Genomic DNA, 22037 nt, shown 5'->3' with positions numbered 1-22037 from the left:
CGGCACGGCAATCTATGGCATCGATGGACCGCATTTCATAGAGGCCTCTTTGCAAAAATCGACATGCGTGAGATTGCATGTCGGTGTGACGCCCTGTTACGAATATGTAATTACGTACCACTTTTATGGCATCGAGCAATTAATATGCTCAAATGAATTGGAGATATTGTGTTGTACAGTCAAGTACAGTCAAGCTCGACCTCAACCGGAGAATTACAGCTTTTTGTGAACTCCCGTTGTGTGTAATGGTGGTCGGCTTTAGCCACTTGACCCCTTTGAGCTCAAAATGTGGTAATGGATTGTTTGGATCGTTAGGGTTAGGCTTTGTTGTATCGATTACTAAAAGAGGTTGGCTCTATGATTTATCCGTCTCCAATTCTGAAAACATAACCTAGTCATTGATTTACGCTGTTGATAAATTTGACCGATGGAGACGTAAATTATATATCTTAATAAATGGAGCTTCATATCACAAGTCCCATAAAATGCAATATATTCAAAATCATTTACCTAGAGTCCATTAATTTCTTCCCAAATTATAAGGGTTGTCCTCCTTTAAAAAATGTATAATTGTAATTTTTTTTTGACTGAGTTGTATAATTGTAATGTAGAGAAAGCCTTTTTTAGTCTACCTAGTTGATATAATTAATAACATTGCCATAAAAACAAAGATTTCCAAACATCAAAACATATTATTTTTGTAAATAGGCTCACCACTCGCTCCTCATGCCATCTAAGGACCAAGTCTAATTATATGTTTAATTTAACTTCAAATAAATTAATAATTAATAGTTGAAGCAATCCCAAATAAAAAAATGAATATTAAATATTGAATGCCGTGACGTGGCAGCCCCATAGCGGGCCCCACCAAAAGGGAGACTACAGTGTCGGGGATGCACCGGATCTTATCCACTATTTATTTATTTTTTTAACTTAAATAACAAATAATAAAAAATAGGTAAATAAATATAAAAAATGAAAATAAAATAAAATCGGAGGGCGGTTTCCCGGGGACGAATCGAAACGAAACGGCAAAAAAGAAAAAAAGAAAAAAAGAAAAAAAAATAGGAGCAAATGAAAAAGGAGCAGCCTTTGTTGTTGTTCTTCGTCTTCCCTCCGTTGCCAATTCAGGCGAATTCGCTGAAGCTCTATTTATTAGTCTGTATGGGTGCCCGCAGCAGCAGAGCCTGCTAGGACAAAGAAAGTCCGAATCTTGGCGCCGTTTCCGTGTCCTTCTAGGGTTTTGGGCTCCTGTCGTGCTCCGCTAAGCCGCTTGACAACATGAGGAAGAAGCTCGATACTCGCTTCCCTGCTGTAAGTAACCTTCGCAGCTCGTCCTATTCGCACTTCGTTGAGTGGTAATTGCGTCGTTTCTGGCAAAGTTTCGGTTTTTCAGTGGCTTGGTTTAGTCTGACTTGTGATTTTTCAAGGTTGGACATTTTGTTATGCTTGGCCGCTTGCGGTTCTTTGAGGTTAGGGTTGGGGCTTATGTGAAGGTTTGGTTTGCGGCGTCTGTTCTTGGTGGAGGGGCGTTTTTGTCTTGAAAAGAATTAAATATATGATTCTTGGAGGGGACGCCAGTCACGAGCTTTAGGACTTCAGTTTGCCTTTTTGGATTTGTAGTTAGTCTCTGCTAATTTGCATGGAGGTGCTTATAGGGCCTTGAATTAGAAGTAATAAGAGATGGAGATTGGAGACAGACTCTATCTTGTTTCCTTGAACCCATGTAATGTCTGCTGTTGATGTCAGTTGGCCGTTTAGCTTGTGAATTAACTCTTGTGCATGGGGCACGTTGTATGGTTCGGTCAACGGAAGCGTCCCAAGAGACGCAGTGGATGCCTGCTTATTGAATGCATAACGTCTTTTTTTTTCGGCACGTATCATGGGAGTTTTGGTCAATAAGAGAATTTCCCGCCAATGTTTAGTGAGAACAAACCATCAACGGGGTCCATACATAAACTTATTACCATAAACTTTTGTCTCGCGTAATAGTAATAATATGAAGGTGCTACTTCACGGAAGGGTCCTGGCATCTGGTTCGTGCTAATCTTTGGGCTGCGTATTGCCTTTTGATGCGCTCAAAGCTGCACGTGCAAAAAAAAAAATTTGTCATCTTTTTTGGCTTTCAGTTTTGTCCATCTTTCTGCTCATGGAAAAATTCTTTGCATGTGATTCTGTAAGATAATGCATACTTAACTTGGTCTGATCATCTTCTAGGGTTGAAAAGATCCTTTTTTGTATAATTTGCCTTACACGGGAAGGTACGATAGGGAGAAAGGAAATCATAGAGATGCTAATTTTGAAGCCATATTTAAAAAAGGAAGGAAAGTGATGTTTAAATCGAAATGCCACTAAGATGGATGAACTTGCTAGTCCATCAGAGTTGGAAATAGCAGCTGCCACCAGCAGTCCTTGTCAATTATTACGTGTGGGATAAAATGAAAAACAAAAGAGAAAAAAGTAACAACCTTAAAATGTTTTATTCAAAATGGCAAGCTATTTAGAAATAAGATAAGATGCATCGATAGTTTATTTGTTTCATTAGCGCTTAGAAAATTGTACTAGTTATCTCCTCCATTAACTTTTTGGGGAACTTCTTTGGTGGCATTGTACGAGCTTGCCATTTTAACAAATTGGTCTTGATAATTGGAGTGATACATTCTGCTGCTTTCAGCTTATATATATGCTTGTTGTATGCGAGCTCTCGTAGGTGGCTCATTATAAAGATTGCTTGTCGTTTCTCCTTAATTTTTTACCGTCCTTCATGTTACTTTCACATTCGTATTAATATCTTATATATTTGTTCAGCAACTGATCATGAGTGTTAATTTGACAGGCTCGAATCAAGAAGATTATGCAAGCTGATGAGGATGTTGGGAAGATTGCAATGGCAGTGCCTCTACTTGTCTGTAAGTAATCTGTTCTACTCTATCTAAAGTATTTCTGTTGTTTCTTTAGTTAATCAGCTAAGAATCTTTAGGATAGTTCCTCCCAGAACTATACTATCTTCCTTGTGGGTTTCTTCATACTATTCTCATTGAAACCTGCAGCTAAGGCCTTGGAGCTGTTTCTGCAAGATCTCTGTGACCGTACATACGAAATTACTCTGAAGAGGGGTGCAAAGACCCTAAACTCATCACATCTGTAAGCATCTCTTTCCCCTCATGTTCGATGTATTCCTTTCCATTTCATTCATCGATCAAAATGTTTCATGAATGGAAAGTAGCTTATCTCTTTCCTCTCCATCGCGCCTTTTGTCATTTAGCTCAACTTAAATTGTTCTATTTTCTACCATTTGCCTGAATCCTTTCGTTTTTCTCAATAGGAAGCAATGCGTGCAAACATTCAATGTATTTGATTTCTTGAGGGAGACTGTTAGCAAGGTTCCAGATCTGGGTGGTTCTGAGACTGTTAGTGAGGATCGTTCAGCTTCTGTCCTCAAAAGAAGGTTTGTGTGTGGCGTAGAAGTAGAATTCTAAGTTCCTTTGTATATCTTTGAGAAAAGTAAGGAAATATTAACTGGCCGTTTTATTATGTGGATTAGGAGAGTCGTTGGAGATGAAGAAAATGACAGTGATGGTGAGCTAAAAAAGGGCCGCATGGTAAGCTAATACTAATTCTTACCCTTTTTTATTAGTAAGTCATTACATGGTGCACCGTGTGACATATTATGTGAGTAATTCCCCAATCAGCTCACGTCGAATATTTATTATATTTATTTCACTTTTCCTGGCATGGGCTTTGAACATAGAAAATAAATGCAGCTCATTCTTGGCAAACAAGTTGTTTAGTTTTCTAGTCACCGAACTCATTAGTCTTTATTGGCCATGAAGTTATTACTAAAACAACCACAGTACTGATCTGCATTGTAAATTCAAAACCAAAGCTATCACGCTGAAGGTGACGAGTCCAAAGCTGTTCCATAGTTATCAGAAATTATAAATTTTCAGGGAATTCCTCCTTGACTGTCTAAGATTAAATCATTCTTCTTTTTGCATCTAAATGCAGATTGAGGCTGGACACTCAACGAGTAGCGGAAGAGGACGAGGCAGGGGCAGAGGTAGGGGTCGTGGACGAGGCACTCGAGCCGCAGAGAGGGATATGGCTGTGCATGATGATAAATTGGAGGATGGCCTGGATGGTTCAAAGCCTGATGTTAAAAGTTGTGATTTGGAGAGAAAGGATAGTGAGACAGTTGGCAATGAGTCGAATGAAAATGCTCAGGCTCCCGTTCGGAACTTTGATCTTAATGTGGATTTGGATGAGAACGGGGACTTGAAAGACGCAGCAGCTCCAGCTCCAGCTCCAGCTCCAGCTAGTTTGGGAGCAGAGTCCAATCATGAAGTGAAGCATGAGGAGTTCCAGGGTTGGTCCCTCTCTGAGGTGGAAAAGATGGCAATTGATCCCATGCAACTCACAGGCTTGAACGGGACTGTGGAAGAGGATGAAGATTATGATGAGGAAGGTTAGGGTGGGTTAGTTATGGCAGTGTTAGTGATTGATTAGTCCCTCATAGTTCTGATGTTAGATTTCACTAGCACAGGTTGATACAGGTGAATATGATAGCTTAGGGCGTAAGAAAGTTCAGCTAGATCAGACCTGACAAAGTAGGCAATGTGGAGGTTAACCTTCTTTGATCTTGTAGGTGGCTTTAGATTATTGGTGTATTCGTATGAAGTAGACTACAGATGTACAGAAGGCTTTATCTTTTTAATCAATGGTGGTTTCTGTGACTGGCGGGGCTATTCCCTCCTTTGAATTATTATTGTCTTCGTCTATTTCTGTGCTTGTTATCATAGTCGGTGAATGTCAAATTCGTATTCAGGGGAGCCTAACCCCAGAGTCTTTGGGTATATTATGCCCAAAGGTCGTCTTCTTTCCCTTCTCATGGATCTGAGGCTCTCATGATGCCATTTTCAACCGAGGCGGAATAACTAGGAGCTCTGCCCATCTCATGTTACTATCTCGTTCCATGGTGCAGGTTCCTTCTTGATCTTCCTTATATTCTTCTTCCAATGACCTTACCATGTTTATGTTCTGCTGCCCCTGGCTCTTTTCACCATGGTTATGACATGTTATTATTGCACCAAATGGTCTCTTCTTGCTGATTTTCTATATCTTCATGCTTGCATCGTGGCAGTTAGGATAATGTTTTGGTAGCGCTTCTAGTTTTGCAGGCGAGTAACAGTGTCCGGTATGAATTGCGTGACAGAGGCAGATGTGAGTTAAAAGGAAATATGACATGCATGAACAGGATAAAATCATTTAGCATTGATCTAATACAAGTTTCTGCAGTTGGCACGGTAAAAGTTTCAGTCTTAAAGCTAGACGATCAACTTAGAAGGGAACATAAACTTGTTCAGACGGACATCTTCCACTTTTATTTCATGCCTGTCGTGTTGATTCCTATCAAAGCTGTGCATAGCACCGCCCACAGGCCCTGTACTTATGCTAGTCAAACCTGAAATGAAATCAAACGAGAGACACAATCAGAAATCAGGATGGGTCATTTGGCCTCTATTGCAACGTTGTAGCAAAACCCAAGAGCTCGAGACTCGATACGGCTTGCTAGTTTCAACCAAGTCGAAAAGCCAATACAAAATATTCGGTGCGAGACATACAAGCAAACCCCAGTTATTTTTTGAAAACATCTTGTACGCAACGTAACTCCGATTCTGAAAATCGAAGTAATATGCAAATCTGTAGCTGCTGCACATAGTTCATTAGCTATCATGGCAAAGGAAACTGTTCAAAATAATGTCTGCAGCTTTATAACTATGCCATGGCAAACAAAGAAAAATATGCAGACCATGTGGATCTTGCAAAGGCTGTTCCCTGCAACGTAATTGAACATGGAGATAGCTGAATTACGCACAAGAAGAAGTATCGTCAAGAGCAAGGCATCGACTTAACATCAGGAAATGAAAATGAAGTTATACCGAGGAGCTAAGCGCTGGCTCCTGCAGGAGCATCACCGATGAGCTTGAACTCCTGCAACTCCTTGAAGTTCATCCATGGTTTCACCCAAATCTTGGCCTCGTACACCTTCTTGGCCCCACCATCGGTTGCTTCGACGGTAAGGTAATACACAGTGCCAGAGACTACCTGCTGTTTCGCGTTCACGACCTTGTCGAACTGCAGGAGTGAATTCTGCCAAACAAGCACAGACAATCAACATCATCTTATGAAGTAAGCCCATCACCTAGACATGACATGAGCGAGAACACCGGAACGAGAGCAGAAAACCGGTCGAACGAACACGACTCGTCTGACCTCGAAACAGAGCTAGTTCCTTACGGGTTAATTGCATAATTACGAGAATTCATTCAGAAACGGGACATCCAAACAAGTTCAAGAGCGAATTTTGCCGCTTTCATAAAAAATCAGACCACTTTGGACGCAGTCTTTAAGAAAAGCAAAAGAATCGGAGATGATCAAAAGGGACCTCTTTCTTGTTGTGCTCGTCAACAGCAAAGCGAGCAAGGGCATCGATCTCGAGGCTGTTCTCGTTGCCCCCGACTTCACGGATGCCACCGGCGGTCGCCATTTTCTTCCTTCTGAACTGGATGTGGGTTTGCTTCGGATCACACGGTCGGGTGATAAAAATCGGATCTTTAATGGGGGTTAGAGATATGGGAGAGAGAGCTCTGATCTTGATGGGGCACTTTATAGATTCTTTTGGGGTGGGGTGGGGAAGAAGACGAATCGTCCACCGTGGGATTCGATTTCTTCAGTCATTGTTAATGGCGCCGGCGGGACCGAGGATTGGGTCCCCTCCCATTGGATGCGTTGACTGCTTCCCGCCATTCCCTTCTGTCTGAACCGGGTGCATGTATGCCCAAGCACTGTTCTCATGGGCCCAAGCTCATGTGGGGCGGGTCTTCCGTGGACCCGCCGCATGCAAGCCATCCGTGCATTTGGGAACCTTACGGGCTAAGTTTACGTAGGGGCGAAAGCCTCATCTATCCATACGGGTAACCTTTCTTCATGATTTATGCATGGTGTCGAATCTCATGAACATGCGATCCGCGCTGTCTTGTGGACTTGTACTTAATAAATCTCAGTTCAAAATGTCTCATGTCTCAAACTCGACGTAATTATAAGAAAATTTTAGTTAAATTTATGCTTAATTACAAAAGACGTACATGATATTTATCGTAACAAATGGGGAATGTGCATGATATCTGTATGGAACCGGAGAAGATGGTTTTCTTAGCTTTAACTCATGAGGTTTTTTTTTTGTTGACCCATAGGATTGTGGTTTGGTCAACGGGGGAATAGGAATCTAGGGAAAAAATCCCTTTATGATTTGGAGTCGGGACAAATTACACCATGTTTTTTTATTTGGGACAATTAGCCTCATGTGATTTGCTCTGTTAGACATAGGGGTTACACCGTTAATTTTTTTTTTCATTTTCAGTCCTCAATCTTTAATCTTTTAATCATTTTGGTCCTAAATCATTTTCGTTTATCATTCATATCATCAACTTTCTATTTTATTTTATTTTAGTCCTATAAAAAATCGAAGAGGGAAGGAGTCGGGGCAGCCAATCGGCGACCCCAAAACCCTCCACCGAGGGAGCCGGCCGTAACCCCCTATGTCTAATGGAACAAATTACAGGGGGTTAATTATCACAAACAAAAGAATATTGTACGATTTGTCCTGACCTCAAACCAAAAGGGAGATTTTTGTCTTTTTCCAAAAATCTATTATGGTGATCCTCATGCAGATTACTTCCATGGGCGGGGGATTCAAAAGTCTTGGACCGGCCCGGTCTGAGGTCCAGTCGATGGCCCAAGTCTACCCGGAAAATGAATAAGGCTGGCCCAACTTTGGCCCGTTTATGGCCATATAAAATGAAGACCTTTCATGACTTAATTAGAAATAGAAAAGGATTAGGGACCGAATACGGAATTACTGAAAGTTTAAGGACCATAGAGGAACTGGTGGCGGCTCGGTGGAGCTTTGGTCCTTGTCGATGTCCACCGTCGTCCGTGTGAGAGTTGTCCGCCTTATCTGCAGACCAGAGCTATTTGGAGGCGGCAGAGCAGTCGGTTTCATGGCTCTGAAGCTCCCGCCTTTCAAAGTCCCGGCTGTCGCCTCTCACTTCTCCTCCCCTCGTGTTGCCCTCTGCAACCGCTCCGCCTCCACCGCAGCTCACGCTTCCTCCTCCGCTACTTTCCGAGAAGGCGACTCCCCTGCCGCCGGAACTCTCTCCCTCGGGCATCTCACCCGCCCCGATTTCCCCATCCTTCATCAGGTTCCCCCCTCTTTCTCTCTCACTCAGAGACGGAGTAATTACTTTGCTATCGAGCTGAGAGCTCTGTTAGATGAATTTTGAACTAAACATGCTTGAAGCTGACAACTTCAGCATCTTGGGATTGTTATTCGATGAATCCATGTTCTTCTTCTGGATTGACTTGTTGAGTTTGCTGCTTCTGAATGTTTCTGTTTTTCGTAAAATGAAAGCTTGACTTTTGTTCATCTGTCGTTGCTATCGCGAATTCTAGGAGGTGAATGGCTCAAAACTTGTCTACCTGGACAATGCTGCGACTTCTCAGAAGCCCGCCGCAGTGTTGAAGGCTCTACAAGACTATTACGGAGGATACAATTCGAATGTCCATCGCGGCATTCACTACTTGAGGTATTATACTCGGATAATCCAATGCTCATAAGCGATGCTTGTTTGGGTCTCCTGTTCTAATGTTGCAAAAATGGTGTTTTTGTACGACCTCAGTGCCAGGGCGACCGATGAATATGAGTTGGCCCGAAAGAAGGTGGCCGGTTTCATAAATGCCTCGGAACTGAGGGAGATTGTTTTTACAAGGAATGCAACCGAAGCTATAAACCTAGTGGCAAACTCGTGGGGGCTCACCAATTTGAAGCCAGGCGATGAGGTTCGTACATGCATCTCCTTATTTCAAGCATCCATTCCCTTTCGTTTTGTTACTCGCTTGTCACGCCTAGGTTATTATAGTTCAAAATGATTTCCTTTATTAAGCTGTTTGACAGCTCAAAACACCATGATCTTGGTAGATTCTGCTCTTGAGACATTCTGGGAGTTATCTAGCATCATCTAGTTGGATCTTATGAGTGCATCTGTGATATCCTTGATTCCATGTTCAGCTTGCGGCTGTTTAGTTGACATGCTGTTTGACTATGATCATTGATGATTGCAGTGTCAATTTGTACTATTTCGAGGTACTTACGGCTTTTCAATTTTCTCTCAGGTTATACTTACAGTTGCAGAGCACCATAGTGCCATTGTTCCTTGGCAAATTGTGGCCCAAAAGACTGGAGCTGTTTTGAAGTTTGTGGGTTTGGATCAGAATGAGCTTATCGATGTAAGACAACTAAAAGAAATGGTCACAAAGAAGACCAAACTCGTTGTCGTTCACCATGTGTCTAATGTTCTAGGTACAAAAACTTTTTTTATCTGAACTGACATTGGTATATGTTGGCTCTGAATAGGTTAGACCTGGAGGAGTTTATTTATATAGTCTCATGACAGTTTTCTTCATGTTGTCTTTCAAATGATTAATAGTACCGTTCTATTGAATGAACACCTCTTTTCTCTCTCTAATTTTCCTTCTGTAGCTTCAAAACTTCCGATTGAAGATATTGTTGTGTGGGCCCATGAAGTTGGAGCGAGGGTGTTAGTAGATGCCTGCCAAAGCGTGCCACACATGGTGGTTGATGTTCAGGCCCTTGATGCGGATTTTCTCGTCGCTTCCTCTCACAAGGTTAGATAATTGCCTAATATTAACTGATGCGTGAAACTTCTAAAATAGAATTTGAAACCATGAAATAATAAACATGCTTCAGATGGTTGGGCCCACAGGCATCGGATTCTTATACGGGAAGATTGAGCTGCTGGCTATGATGCCCCCATTTTTAGGTATTCTCTTTCCATTGGTTTCTGATAGTGCTTACACTTCTTTTTTCTTAGATTTCTTGCAAGATACCGATCTCTCTCTCTCTTGTTTTTTCCTCTATTGATCTTTAAGGTGGTGGAGAGATGATAGCAGACGTGTTCCTAGATCATTCTACATACGCGGAGCCTCCATCCAGGTCAATACTTATCAAGGATATGCACTTACTTAATTATGCATTTGCTAAGCACCATAGATTGATTGAGGAATGTATCATGCAGCAAAATGGCTAGGAAATTTTTACTCGAAGTTCGACTACTTAAGCATTAGCTCTAGTGTCTATTGAGTATTCCACATCATCTAATTCCATTTATGTATGTTACATTAATTCACCATGTAGCTTAACGTGTAGAACTTGATTAGATTTGAAGCTGGAACACCTGCAATCGGGGAGGCCATCGGGTTAGGAGCAGCTATTGACTATTTGTCTGGAATTGGCATGCAGAAGATTCATCAGTATGAGGTGAGCAGAGTAGTTATTTGGTATTATCTGCTTCCATCTTCTGACTGCCATTTGACTTTTGAAATGCGAAGAGGTCACGATGTCCATATTGAGGAGTTGCCCTGAAATTGAAAGACTGAAATATATAATGATGACTCCTTTATGCATCAAGAGAAATATCAGGAGGAACGTATCTGTACATCTGAGATTTTGTTGACCCTGTACTATGTTTCCAACTTTGTCCAGGTTGAACTTGCCCACTACCTCTACGAGAGACTCCAATCAGTCTCCGACGTTCGCATCTACGGCCCCAAACCTTCAGAAAGCATAACCCGCGCAGCGCTTTGTGCTTTCAACGTTGAGAACATTCACGCTACCGATATCGCCACATTTCTCGACCAACAGGTATCACAACAGCGAAAGAGCTGCACTGTCATTCTCTAGCCTCTGCTCGAATTGCTGCTGAGATGTTTGTCCTTGAAACAGCATGGAGTAGCTATAAGGTCGGGTCACCACTGTGCCCAGCCTCTCCATCGGTTCCTGGGAATCAATGCGAGCGCGAGGGCTAGTCTCTACTTCTATAACACGAGAGAAGATGTGGATAACTTCATCGAGGCCCTCAATGACACAGTCAGCTTCTTCAACTCCTTCAGTTAGAGCCACAGAGCTCGATCTGTAGTTACTGTATAATTATCGCACAAAAGTACAACGAGTAAACTATTTATACTGGGCATTTTTACCTAATTATATTTTCGGTTTTGTTTAGCTGCTGCCGATCGGTTCTATAGTGGCTTCTAGCCAAATTCACCAATATGGAATCTATGGACCATAATATGTACTACAATTGTTGCGTTCCAATCCAATGCTGTACCGCTCCATGTCTTATCGAAAACTGATTCTATTCCGATTTCCCGTTCTCATGCTTTGACAAAGTTGTAGATGAGTCTTGGCTGGGGTAGTGAAGTCCCAAGCTTCAGAATTGAAGGTATTGAGAATTTCTAATTGAAAATGACTCAAGTAGAAGATGATCCATCGAAACATACAAGTAACGAGTTACTATCTGAGATAATATTCTTCGCATAGCAGAAGCGCGTGAAAGTGGATGTTCAAATAGTAGAGCTCTCTATATATAATATTCTTCTGGACATAGCAGATGTCCGTGAAAGGGGATGTAGCTCAAATGGTAGAGCGCTCGCTTTGCATGCGAGAGGCACGGGGTTCGATCCCCCGCATCTCCATCATTTTTTTTTCCGTCTTTTTCCCCCTTCGGAGTTAATCTGTCAAGAAGACTCTTTGGCATATATTGGATTCGACTCGGATTAAGTTTCACCGTGCACCATCGGTAATTTTTCATTAAATATTGGTCCTCCGCAATCCTTCACAATTTCTCACCTCATTTTGAGCGAACCGAGTTATAACTAAAACCGAGATTTCAATAACTATATGCTCAATCAATCGTGAGGATAAAATGCCACTATTGGACTTTCCATACGTGCCAACTTTTCGAATTCATGAACTACTTCTAAGATGACAATTACCAAGTCAGTCGATTGGGCCCACCCACAAGAGCTACACTTCGATTGATAAGCAAGACTCTTTGGTCTCTATTGAATTCAACCCTTGTAAAATTTCATCGTGCACAATCGATAATAATTAAATATTGGCCCATCCATGAATCTCATTAATCGACATCCCTAATCATCAATAATACATGCGCCCGTGAACTCATCAACCGTAGCTGCGGGGACCGCACCGCATAGATTGAGAATTGGTCGGATGTTCTGTCTAAATCGGGCCCACCCACCAGAGCTACTTTTGTTTGCATATTGCATCATAGTAGAATACGGTGACAAGACTCGTCGTTCTCTATTGAACACGAACGTAATCATCAATAATTAATAGATAATTATCCATCAAATACCGGCCGCCCATGGATCTCATTAATCGAGTTCGGAAATTAATCAGGTGCTTTATTTAGATCGATTTTGTCCGATGATTGGTTCCCAAGACAAGATGCGCGACCAATGCAGTGACATTTTCCTTCCGTCCAAACAGAGCCTTGACAGATAGATAATCTTGTCGGCTCCTTCCACTACACTCCAATGCTCAGTCCCAAAAGGCCTACTGCCAGTCCACTGTTTGCGTAGCTTCAGCACTCCACGCTCACGCAGGCGGCGCGTTGCATCACCTCCGGCAGGTCTGCCGCCCTCCTCCACTCTCCCTCTGCCGCGTCGTACACCAGCACCAGCCCCTCCCTCATCCCCCTCTCCCCCCTCCCGCTCCTCCTCAGCAGGTCATCTATGCATCCCGCCACCTGCACCAGCACCACAATTCCCCCGGCCCCCACGCAGCTGAACCTCACGCTCGAGTCCAGCCGGGCCTGCGCCGGCAGCGGCGGAGCCTTCAGCCTCGCCCACTCCCCGAATCCCCCGGCCTTCCTCTGCGCGTTGAACCTCCAGAAAGACAGCTCCACCGCGTGGCTCGCCAGGATGTACACGTGCCCCGCCGCCGCGCATGCCGCCACCACGCAGCCGCCGCCCGGTAGGGACCGGCTCCTCAGCCATGCCCGAGCCTCCACGTCGTACAGGTCCATCGAGCTGGCGTAGACGTGCGCCTCGGCCCCCATTGCGGCGTGCGGCTGGTCGGCTCCCGACGCGGACCCTATCCTCAGCCCCCCGATCACGTAGAACACGCCGTCCACGGCGGCGCCCACGCAGCCGTACCGCCTCCTCGGAGCCTGGGAGACCACCCGCCACCTGTCGCTCCGCGGATCATACTCGTCGACCGAGGATGATCCCCCGCAGCCTCCCCCGCCGGCGACGTAGATCCTGCCGGAGCATGCTGCCGAGGCGAACTTCTTCCTCGGAGAGGTCATCGGAGATCTGGTGGTGACCGTCCCCGTCCAGGTGTCGTAGCAGACCATGGCGCTCCTGCCGATGATGTACACTCTCGGGCCGATCGCGGAAAGGCGGGAGTGGGAGACTAAGCCGAAGAGGTTCGCCAGCGAGACGGAGTCACTTGCGAGGAAGAGGGAGATCCTCCACGCGGGATCGGAGTCGAAGAAGCAGAGGGAAGCGGCGAGGAGGCAGGAGGAGTCGGCGGAGGAGGCGAGCGCGAAGATGGTGGGGCGGAGGAGTCCGCGGATTCGGCGGAGGTCGGAGAAGGCGGGGGACTCGACGAGCCGGGACCAGCGGCGGCAGACGAGGGAGACGGAAGGCAGGGAGGGTGGGGGCACCCGGGAGAGGCACTCGAGGAGGAGATCGTCGGGGAGTGAGTCGAGGCAGCTGGCGGGGGCGGTCGACGAGCTGAGCTCGGCGTGGCCGTGGCGGTGGCGGTGGAGGGGGACGTGGGGGGCGGGGAGATGCTTGTCGTTGGGGTTGGGGAAGCAGGACTTCATCAGCCAGGAGAAGTGGCCACGAGAGTTGCAGCTCTGATCTGACATTGTCGGATACTACCACTGTCCGGCTGACTTTTCTGGTTGAGTTTGGCCGGAGAAGATCGGATTTTTCCGGCGGAGATGAAGACGGCGACGGCGTGAGGAGGGAAGGTAAGCCCGAAGAACACAGTCGCCTTGCGTGCTTTCCTATAGAAACGGGGAAGAGAAGCATCTTTCGTCCAGCGAGGAGCAGCAGAGAAATTATCATGTGCACTGCGTGCTAATGCAACCGGGCCTTTGCCTTTTCATCAATTAATTAATAATTATAATTATATTAATCATGATCATAGTTTATTTAATGATGGATTGGTTATTATCCATGAGTCACTCGTAATTTCACCAAAACTAGGTGAAAATCCACGCAACGCGTTGGTAATGCTTGTAATGTAATACTTGTAGAAGATAGTTTTGTCCAAAAAAAAGAAAGCTTAATTATTAGTTATAAAAAGTAATCATGAATTTATGGGTAGTTCTACTAACCACTCATTCCATTACATTTTTAATAAAGGCAATCGAAAATAATAATGGATATGGCAACAATTGGTTTTTATAGATAAAATGTCATGTCACGTTAACATAACAAATATGGGTTTGTTCAAACGGTTCGGTACTTATTCCGTTTAAATAAGATCTCGAGTTCGAGTAATTGCGAATATAGAAAATTCATGCTATGAAAGTTTTATTCCTCAGTGAGTCGACCCGACTCGATTGAATTAGTCAGAACCTAATTGAAGTTTTGAATATCAAAGTTCACGACTAAAATATCATATTAAAATAAGAATATTTCACACATTTTATAATAATTAATAATAATAATAATAATAATAATAATAATAAAAGAGATTGCTTATACTTCCGTTCACGTGAATATCTATAAGCTAGATGTATGTATTCATAAAACCTGTTTGGATTTCTAAACACCTCATTTTAGCTTTAACTTTAACTTTAACTCAACACACTACACAACAAAAACACACGTTTCTCAAGTCAAATTTATAATCACGTCTCATTTGTCATTTTCCACAATCAAAATCAAAATCAAAATTAAAATTACTTTAACTCTGAATCCAAATGCACCATAAGTTTCTTCTTTTTGACTATCTAGGAATTACAATATGTAGTGGGAGCCTGCGCTCGAATACCGACCCAAAGCATCCTTTCTGCTTTATCTCCTGCAATAGAGATAGAAATTCATCACGGATTAATGGATTCAACTGAGGTTCCCCTTCCTAGTTTTCACTGGGCTCCATGGTTGAATTGTTGCAGAAAGGTGGTTGATCGAGATTCTTGATTTCAAGATATCTCACTATAATTGTAATGCCCTTACTTGTGCCTTTTTCAGTCTATCTTCTTTTGTAACTTGTCGGGCTGACCAACCAAGTGTCCTTCTCTTGTAATTCACGTGTAGTGCATGGGTATTTTTCTCTGTATCCGCTTTTGCAGTGGACCGTTGTATTCATTTGAATATCAATGAAAGATCCTCATTACCTTGAGAAAAATAAAAGGGGCGGGGAAATAAAGCTTATTAGTATATCTATCTGTACTTTTTATTAATTAGGTCAATTATTTGGAATACTTTTCGAAAAAAAAGGGTCAATTATTAGGAATTGACTAAAGAAGGACAATGCAAAATGTGAGGCAGGGAGAGAGGTGATTTAAATGGGAGACAGCATCTATAGATTTTGCCTATGAAAAGTGAAAAAGAAAAAATAAAAAGGCAAAATAAAAAAATCAAATTAAATGTCTTATTAATCGTGAAAAAGGGGCACGTGACATTTTTATTTCCTGATCCGCCGGCACGCATGTGACTCTCTCGAATGTATACGGCGTCGTGTTCTTTATTTTACTTTTTACATTTCTTTTGCAATATTACATAGGATTCGCATGTTAATGTCTGAAATTGAAAATTTTTGTTTTCAATTGACCCAATCGAAGCCAGGAAGCATATGAGGCTTGAGCCCGATTTCGCTGCTAATTGGCTTGAACTTGAGAGTCGGGTCAAGCCCGATGTGATACATCTTTCCTCTAGGATCGAGGCACAATTTTTTAGTACACGAAGAAAGACAAATGGTGTGAGATGATCTTCGAGGCTCGAGCTTGAAAATATTGGGTTAAGCTCGACTCAAGTAGTCAAGCCCCAGCAGCTCGACTCGGACGCACACGCCTCCTCCAAGCCTCGGCAATCCATCCCAATCAATATCCCATGTTAGGATGTGTAACCTTCTTAACTAAGAGGCACTAAAACGGGGCAGGTGGGCTGAGGTTGTCGTTTATTGGTAAGTAAATCGCCTTATCCTTAACGACATTACCGACCCCTTGATGGTTGTGTGGATGAGAGAGGGGAGATGATAATTTTGGGTTTGATCCGTACAAATAAGAAGGCCTTTCTTCATCTTCCAATATAGTTGGAAAAGCAAGAAGAAAGGAGCCTGAGCCTGAGCCTGAGCCTGACGATGCCGTACCTCTCCGCATTCTTTGCTCCGGCCGGATTCGACATGAATGAGGTAACATATAGGAAGCCATTGATCCGTTCCATCCCTTATTATTATTAGTTCATCGATTACGAACGAGGATCCCATTTTTTCCCTCTTGACTTTCCGAAGGCCTCGGTGAAGGCCGCCCACAGCGAGCAGACACAGAAAGAAGAGGCGAATGTGAAAACCGGGGCGTCGAGGCTGTATGATTCTTTAGATTTCCCCTAGCAAATGCTGTTATTCTTCCCCATTAGGATTCGCCGAGAAGAACGTCGAGGCGGCAGTCAGTTACACATTTTGTGTCGGAATCAATGCTATTGTTATACTTCAAAAGCATTCGGAATTATTTTATAAATGTTACGAGCTATTCGCTTTTCTTTTCATTTTTCATATTGAAAATGAACCGCTTTATGGTCGGATAGTCTTGACTCTCGAGTAGATAACATTGACTTGATAACCCAAATTCAATTTTACCGTGCGGACTGGGGCTAATGGGCCTTCAGGATGGTTGGCCCATGATCCCTTTTTGGGCAACCCGGCCCATCTGAATAATGAAAGGCCACGTACATGTTAACGGCTATAAAATTCCAAAAGTACGCCCTCCCCAAATGCAACGAGGACCGTCCGATGTATCGGATCTAACGGCCAAGATCTGGCCAGCGAAGAAGACCGTTGGGGAGGCGTCGATTCCCCTTTTAAGGCATCATTGCTACCTTCAGCCCCACAGAGCGCAGAAGAATTTCACTGTCAGAGAGGAAGAGCGCCTCCTCTGTCAATCTTTAACGATCAAGAGAGAGCCTTTGCTGTAAAAATTCAAACTTTGGTAGAGAAGGAAGGTGGCAGGCTCCCAAGAAGGTTCGGTTGAGACGAGGAATAGCCTTCTCCAGGGGTTTCTGTCGTCTCTGTTTGCAAGCATTGGGGGAGTTTTCGGGACGTTCAGCGAAGCCGACTGTCCTTCATTTCCGAGGATGGACGTGAGAGCAGATGTTATCCATCAACAGCCGAGAGGTGATTTTCAAATTCTTGATCCATTTGGATTCATGTGTTCTTATTCTTTGTTCTTTTGGTTTTCATTACTGGGTTTTGAAATTCTTGAATAATCTGCAGTCCGTGTCCCTTAGATTGTCCCCTGCCGTAAATTTTATGTCTTTCTGACTTTAGTGGGTTTGGTTCGATTTTGTGTCGTGGTTGATGTTCTTCTCGTTTTCCTCGTGGGTGTTTGAAATTGGTCAGGAGCAGAGAAGGCAAAGAATGTCCTGGGGGAGGCAAGAAACAGGAGAGTTCTGCAGGATATTGGTAACCTGGTCACTGATCGAACTGCTCAAGTGAAACCTGCAGCTCAAATTGCCCATCCCGTTCGAAGGTTTTTGAAATTATCAAAAAATACGTGCTCATCTCCCTCAATCACATTCTCCTTCTGTTTCTCATGGGTATTATGCTCATTTCTGCAGGAGTTTCGGAGCACAACTAGTGGCCAAGGCACAAGCAGCAGCAACCGAGAACAAGGTAGCAAAAATCAACATTTCTCCCCATTTTTGTGTCTGATTTCAAATCTACATCCAGAGTTGGTCGGCTTCTGAGTCGAACGTTGATATGTTCCTTTTGCAGAAACCAACAGCTTTAGTCATAGATAGCAAACTTGCAGCAGAACCAGAGCCTGTCCCGAAGCAGGTCGCTAGGAAACCCGATCCCGAGGATGTCATTTTGATAAGCTCCAGTGAATCTGAGAAAGGTTCAGCCAGCACTAGGAGAGCACTCAGAAAAGGGTCTTCGAGGAAGAAAGCTCTCACTTCAGTTCTCACAGCTAGAAGCAAGGTGAATTATAATTTCAACCTTAATCAGTTCTTGGTTTTCTACTGTTCCCGTGTAGGAGTACTGATTTGTGTATCTAACCTCAGGCTGCCTGTGGGCTTGCTGATAAGCTCAATAATTTGGTGATCGACATCGATGAAGGTGATGCAGATAATGAGTTAGCTGTGGTTGAATATATCGAGGATCTCTACAAGTTTTACAAAGAGACCGAAGTAATTGCTTTCCCGAAATTTTTTGCCTTCACAGTATTTTTCATGATCAAAATTCTTGGCTCACGTTGTTCTGTTGTTTCTCTCTTGCAGGATGAGGGTCGAGTGCACGACTACATGGACTTGCAACCCGAGGTCAATGCCAAGATGAGAATGATCCTTCTTGACTGGTTGGTCGAAGTCCATCGCAAGTTCGAACTCATGCCTGAGACTCTGTACCTCACCATAAACATTGTGGACCGCTACCTCTCGGTGAAAGCTGTCCGTAAGAAGGAACTTCAGTTGGTCGGAATCAGTGCAATGCTCATTGCTTCCAAGTATGAGGAGATTTGGGCTCCTCAGGTCTTGCTCCCTAAATTATTTGCTTTTGCCGTTCGATACAATTGAATTGTCTGATCTCGTACTTGGTCTGATTCTTGCCATGGAAACTTCAATTTTGCAGGTCAACGACTTTGTGTTCATATCAGATAATGCCTACATGAGTGAACAGGTCCTGATTATGGAAAAGTCGATACTGGAGAAGCTCGAATGGTACATGACAGTTCCCACACCATATGTCTTTCTCGTGAGGTACATCAAGGCCTCTGTTCCATCGGACACTGAGGTAAAAACCTCCAACTATGTACTTTGAATTTTAAGATTTGTATAGTAATCCCGATTTCTGACTTCGAGGCAATTTTCTTGCTGATCAGATGGAAAACATGGTGCTCTTTCTTGCTGAATTGGGTCTAATGCACTACCATACTGTTATCTTCTACTGCCCCTCGATGATCGCAGCTTCTGCTGTCTATGCGGCTCGGTGTACGCTCAACAAGAGCCCTCTCTGGACCGAAACTCTAAAGCACCACACAGGCTACTCCGCCGACCAGCTCCTGTAACGATATCTCATCTTTTCCATTTTCTCTCGAGATATTAGCCGGTCTGATCATATATCTTACAAGCGTGTTGACTGACTCATCTTTCCTTATCCTTTGCTGTGTTGTGTAGGGACTGTGCCAAGCTGCTTGTTAGCTTCCATACTGCAGCTGCAGACAGCAAACTTAAGGCAGTTTACCGTAAATTCTCGAGTGTGGATCATGGCACCGTGTCTCTTCTTGCTCCGGCAAAGACCCTTTCAGTTGAATGACTCATTAAAGAAGATAGGCCTTCGACTAAATTCTCATTTCGAAGGTCTCCTTATCTAGTAGCTCTATAGGGTGCCCACAATGCTGTGGCGGGTTCTATAATCTGTGAGTAGTTTTAGAGAACTAGTGGATCATTTTTCTTTTGTGATCTTAGTGTTTATGAATGATTCTCTACTATGAGTGACTGAACTGAATTTCAATCTATGAATGGAATGGTTTGTTGTGTATATGTGTTCTTCCTTCCTTGCTCAGAGAGCATCCATGGATCTGAACATAGCTACCAAATTCTAAGTCCTTGCAGTGGTGTGGAATAACTGCATGCTCGTCTTTGATCGGTGCATGTTCATCACATGGCAAACTGCGCTGATCAATGTGGTCATTATCCTCGCACTGTTTATGTTTACAACATTAGCCAGCCATACTTCAAATGGTCGTACCTCACAATCCGAGAAAAGTCATGAATCTCATCAGATATAAGATATCAAATTATACTCGTAAGATAAGATATCAAATTATACTCATACCCTTTTTGGATGAACCATGGTTCGTTCCCGTCTAATCCAACTTGTGGGTTTAAGGGAGGCAAAAATTCTAACAATCAAAGGAATAGAAAGAGAGCCAGCAATGCATTCATTTTTGTATTCATCAAAAAAAGAAAAAAAATCATTCTCAAGCAATGTCAGGTTGTGAAAACAACAGAAAATACTATGTGATAATAACCCCACCAATTTCCCCCTTATTTCTCCTTCACTGGTGCTTCATCTTCTTCTATCCTTACCTTAGCCCCACAGCATCCCTTCCTGTGATGTCCTGCCTCCTCTATTCTCTCCTTGCAATTCCCGCTCCCGTTCGCATTCCCATTCCCGAGCTCTGGTCTCCTCTGAAGGAACTCTGAGTTCTCTTTCCAGATTTCCCCATTGGTATAAACCTCCTTCTTCCATATTGGAACAGATGCCTTTAGCTCATCAATCAGAAACTTACATGCCTCGAGAGAATCAACTCGGTGAACAGAAGATACTGCGACGAAGACGCTCGTCTCTCTCACTGGGACTGGCCCTAGGCGGTGAGCAACAGCCATGGAGATCAGATTCCAGGAAGACCTTGCTGATTCACAAAGATTCTTGATTTGTCTTATGGCCATCGGCACGTAGGCTTCGTACCTCAACTCCAGGACAGTCTTGCCCTCAAACATGTCCCGTGTCGTGCCCGAGAACGTTGCAATTGCACCGGCTTGTGGAGAACCAACATACTTCATGTACTTTGCTACGTCTATTGGGCTGTGCTCTTCCAAGATTTCGACTAAAGTCCTGTCTTCATCGGCCATACTGGATTCTCGTCTACTCGATACAAGGCCTGTAATAGTTTGCGAAAGAAGTGATGGCACCATAAAGAAATAGAGAATACAATGAATATCAACCATATAGTATAGATCATAAAAAAAGATTTGGCCAGTAGCATGTCACTATCACACTCATATTTCTTTGGCCCTAGAACTTTCAAAGCGACAACTTCGGGCTTGGAATTACATACAGAGTCTCCGAGCATTTGTTATTATTCTAGGACCCCGCCAAAGTCATGATTCACATGCGGTACAGCCTCTGATCGAACAGCAATCAAAAATCACAAAGTCAATCTACCTAATAAACCCTACCTGGGATCACATCACGGGTTAATTCACACGATCAAAAGTCCATCAGTAGAATTATATTAGGATAGTCTCAAGGTTAAGTGACCGAAAAATGAGGAGAGGAGTTCCACAGGAAAAACTCCGACCATCATCTCCCGACATCTCGGATTCAACCGCATCAACAAAAAGACGAGCTTATGCAGCAAATGGAAGATTTCAATGCAATTGTCTGTGATTATTCAGCCACTATCGAAACTCTCCCTCAAATTACAGCCAATGCACTGTTTTACCGAATCCAAGGCTAGTCCCTATTCCCATGGCCTTATCTACACAAACAAACAACAGCCCTGTTCTGGAGGCAAAACGAAAAGCACGAGGCTCACCGAAAGGTAGGACTTTAGCTCCAAATAGACCAATCAAAGAGTATCCAAAGATCAGCAAAAGGCTATCTCTGTGCTCAAATTGCATATTTTTCGCAATCTATCTATTGGAGCTCACTGTATTCATCCGTAATTCCGCCGACCCAGTTCACTACCGCAAGTGATGAATAGTCCAATTAAGCCATTGAAAGCCACTGAATATAGAAAATCCAACAGCCCCGAAGAGATTCTTGACCTCAACGAAGGAAAATTCACTTTGTAATTCAAGCAATGAAACAGGAAGAGCTTTGTCAAAGAAAAAAACGCCATTGGGTCAGGAGCTCCAGCACGAAAACACCGCATCCGACAGGAGACGTATCGGTGACACTCACCAGGAATTAGCTCCTTTGAAACGCTTCAAACCTTCATGAATTTCTTCTTCTTCTTCTTCGATCGAGCAAACCGCCGCTGAGAGAGAATCAAAGTCAAACTCAGCTATAGGGAGAATCTATTCTCCAACCAAACCTTCGGTCCCTTTTGTCTAATTTTTCTTTTCTTCCAGATAAGTCCCAATAATTTGGTTATTTTCCAATTTAATCCACATACTTTTTCAATTTATTC

General features: G+C 43.5%; 6 protein-coding genes and 1 non-coding gene across 9 annotated transcripts; 4 read left to right on the top strand and 3 right to left on the bottom strand.

Moving 5' to 3' along the window:
• Positions 1–1004: 1004 nt before the first annotated feature.
• LOC116211928 (dr1-associated corepressor-like) lies at positions 1005–4765 on the top strand. Its single transcript, XM_031546466.1, has 6 exons — positions 1005–1314; positions 2837–2909; positions 3051–3144; positions 3326–3448; positions 3545–3602; positions 4009–4765. The coding sequence occupies exons 1-6, from the start codon at positions 1282–1284 to the stop codon at positions 4468–4470; spliced, it is 843 nt and encodes a 280-aa protein (XP_031402326.1). The 5' UTR covers positions 1005–1281; the 3' UTR covers positions 4471–4765.
• A 478-nt stretch (positions 4766–5243) lies between these two features.
• LOC116211930 (cysteine proteinase inhibitor-like) lies at positions 5244–6724 on the bottom strand. Of its 2 annotated transcripts, none has more exons than XM_031546470.1 (3): positions 6446–6724; positions 5940–6150; positions 5244–5461 (listed from the first exon to the last, which is right to left on the bottom strand). In XM_031546470.1, the coding sequence occupies exons 1-2, from the start codon at positions 6545–6547 to the stop codon at positions 5947–5949; spliced, it is 306 nt and encodes a 101-aa protein (XP_031402330.1). In that variant the 5' UTR covers positions 6548–6724; the 3' UTR covers positions 5244–5461; positions 5940–5946. The 2 variants fall into 2 exon arrangements, with proteins under 2 accessions (XP_031402330.1, XP_031402331.1); XM_031546471.1 differs by lacking the exon at positions 5244–5461 and adding an exon at positions 5704–5835.
• Positions 6725–7956: 1232 nt separating this feature from the next.
• Positions 7957–11258, top strand: LOC116212469 (cysteine desulfurase 1, chloroplastic). The gene is made up of 10 exons (XM_031547100.1): positions 7957–8261; positions 8512–8645; positions 8739–8898; positions 9232–9418; positions 9599–9744; positions 9827–9899; positions 10009–10072; positions 10297–10396; positions 10622–10780; positions 10862–11258. The coding sequence occupies exons 1-10, from the start codon at positions 7980–7982 to the stop codon at positions 11030–11032; spliced, it is 1476 nt and encodes a 491-aa protein (XP_031402960.1). The 5' UTR covers positions 7957–7979; the 3' UTR covers positions 11033–11258.
• Positions 11259–11540: 282 nt separating this feature from the next.
• TRNAA-UGC lies at positions 11541–11613 on the top strand. Its single transcript has one exon. It is a non-coding gene; the product is annotated as a tRNA-Ala (tRNA).
• Positions 11614–12022: 409 nt separating this feature from the next.
• On the bottom strand, positions 12023–14132 carry LOC116211871 (F-box/kelch-repeat protein At5g26960). Its single transcript, XM_031546394.1, has one exon. The coding sequence runs from the start codon at positions 13815–13817 to the stop codon at positions 12525–12527; it is 1293 nt and encodes a 430-aa protein (XP_031402254.1). The 5' UTR covers positions 13818–14132; the 3' UTR covers positions 12023–12524.
• Positions 14133–16993: 2861 nt separating this feature from the next.
• LOC116210936 (G2/mitotic-specific cyclin S13-7) lies at positions 16994–19657 on the top strand. Its single transcript, XM_031545100.1, has 9 exons — positions 16994–17293; positions 17519–17648; positions 17737–17791; positions 17894–18100; positions 18184–18309; positions 18400–18648; positions 18749–18910; positions 18999–19180; positions 19294–19657. Exons 1-9 carry the CDS (start codon positions 17254–17256, stop codon positions 19430–19432), a joined length of 1290 nt encoding a protein of 429 aa, XP_031400960.1. The 5' UTR covers positions 16994–17253; the 3' UTR covers positions 19433–19657.
• A 378-nt stretch (positions 19658–20035) lies between these two features.
• LOC116210937 (molybdopterin synthase catalytic subunit) lies at positions 20036–21962 on the bottom strand. 2 transcript variants are annotated; one of them, XM_031545101.1, is made up of 2 exons: positions 21809–21962; positions 20036–20783 (listed from the first exon to the last, which is right to left on the bottom strand). In XM_031545101.1, exon 2 carries the CDS (start codon positions 20752–20754, stop codon positions 20167–20169), a length of 588 nt encoding a protein of 195 aa, XP_031400961.1. In that variant the 5' UTR covers positions 20755–20783; positions 21809–21962; the 3' UTR covers positions 20036–20166. The 2 variants fall into 2 exon arrangements, with proteins under 2 accessions (XP_031400961.1, XP_031400962.1); XM_031545102.1 differs by lacking the exon at positions 21809–21962 and adding an exon at positions 21082–21229.
• Between the last annotated feature and the right edge of the window lie 75 nt (positions 21963–22037).

The sequence above is a fragment of the Punica granatum genome, chromosome 6 (genome assembly GCF_007655135.1).
Source record: "Punica granatum isolate Tunisia-2019 chromosome 6, ASM765513v2, whole genome shotgun sequence".
Taxonomy (NCBI): domain Eukaryota; kingdom Viridiplantae; phylum Streptophyta; class Magnoliopsida; order Myrtales; family Lythraceae; genus Punica; species Punica granatum.
This window is presented reverse-complemented; position numbering and strand designations above follow the sequence as displayed.

Excerpts from the sequence above, each read along its gene's own strand:
- LOC116211928 (XM_031546466.1), top strand. The coding sequence starts at position 1,282 with ATGAGGAAGAAGCTCGATACTCGCTTCCCTGCT. Across the intron at positions 1,315-2,836 it reads TCGATACTCGCTTCCCTGCT|GCTCGAATCAAGAAGATTAT; the intron begins GTAAGTAACCTT and ends TTAATTTGACAG. Across the intron at positions 2,910-3,050 it reads GGCAGTGCCTCTACTTGTCT|CTAAGGCCTTGGAGCTGTTT; the intron begins GTAAGTAATCTG and ends TGAAACCTGCAG.
- LOC116211930 (XM_031546470.1), bottom strand. The coding sequence starts at position 6,547 with ATGGCGACCGCCGGTGGCATCCGTGAAGTCGGGGGCAACGAGAACAGC. Across the intron at positions 6,151-6,445 it reads ACGAGCACAACAAGAAAGAG|AATTCACTCCTGCAGTTCGA; the intron begins GTCCCTTTTGAT and ends CTTGTTTGGCAG.
- LOC116212469 (XM_031547100.1), top strand. The coding sequence starts at position 7,980 with ATGTCCACCGTCGTCCGTGTGAGAGTTGTCCGCCTTATCTGCAGACCA. Across the intron at positions 8,262-8,511 it reads ATTTCCCCATCCTTCATCAG|GAGGTGAATGGCTCAAAACT; the intron begins GTTCCCCCCTCT and ends CGCGAATTCTAG. Across the intron at positions 10,781-10,861 it reads CCACATTTCTCGACCAACAG|CATGGAGTAGCTATAAGGTC; the intron begins GTATCACAACAG and ends TCCTTGAAACAG.
- LOC116211871 (XM_031546394.1), bottom strand. The coding sequence starts at position 13,817 with ATGTCAGATCAGAGCTGCAACTCTCGTGGCCACTTCTCCTGGCTGATG.
- LOC116210936 (XM_031545100.1), top strand. The coding sequence starts at position 17,254 with ATGGACGTGAGAGCAGATGTTATCCATCAACAGCCGAGAG. Across the intron at positions 18,911-18,998 it reads CTGTTCCATCGGACACTGAG|ATGGAAAACATGGTGCTCTT; the intron begins GTAAAAACCTCC and ends CTTGCTGATCAG. Across the intron at positions 19,181-19,293 it reads TACTCCGCCGACCAGCTCCT|GGACTGTGCCAAGCTGCTTG; the intron begins GTAACGATATCT and ends TGTGTTGTGTAG.
- LOC116210937 (XM_031545101.1), bottom strand. The coding sequence starts at position 20,754 with ATGGCCGATGAAGACAGGACTTTAGTCGAAATCTTGGAAGAGCACAGC.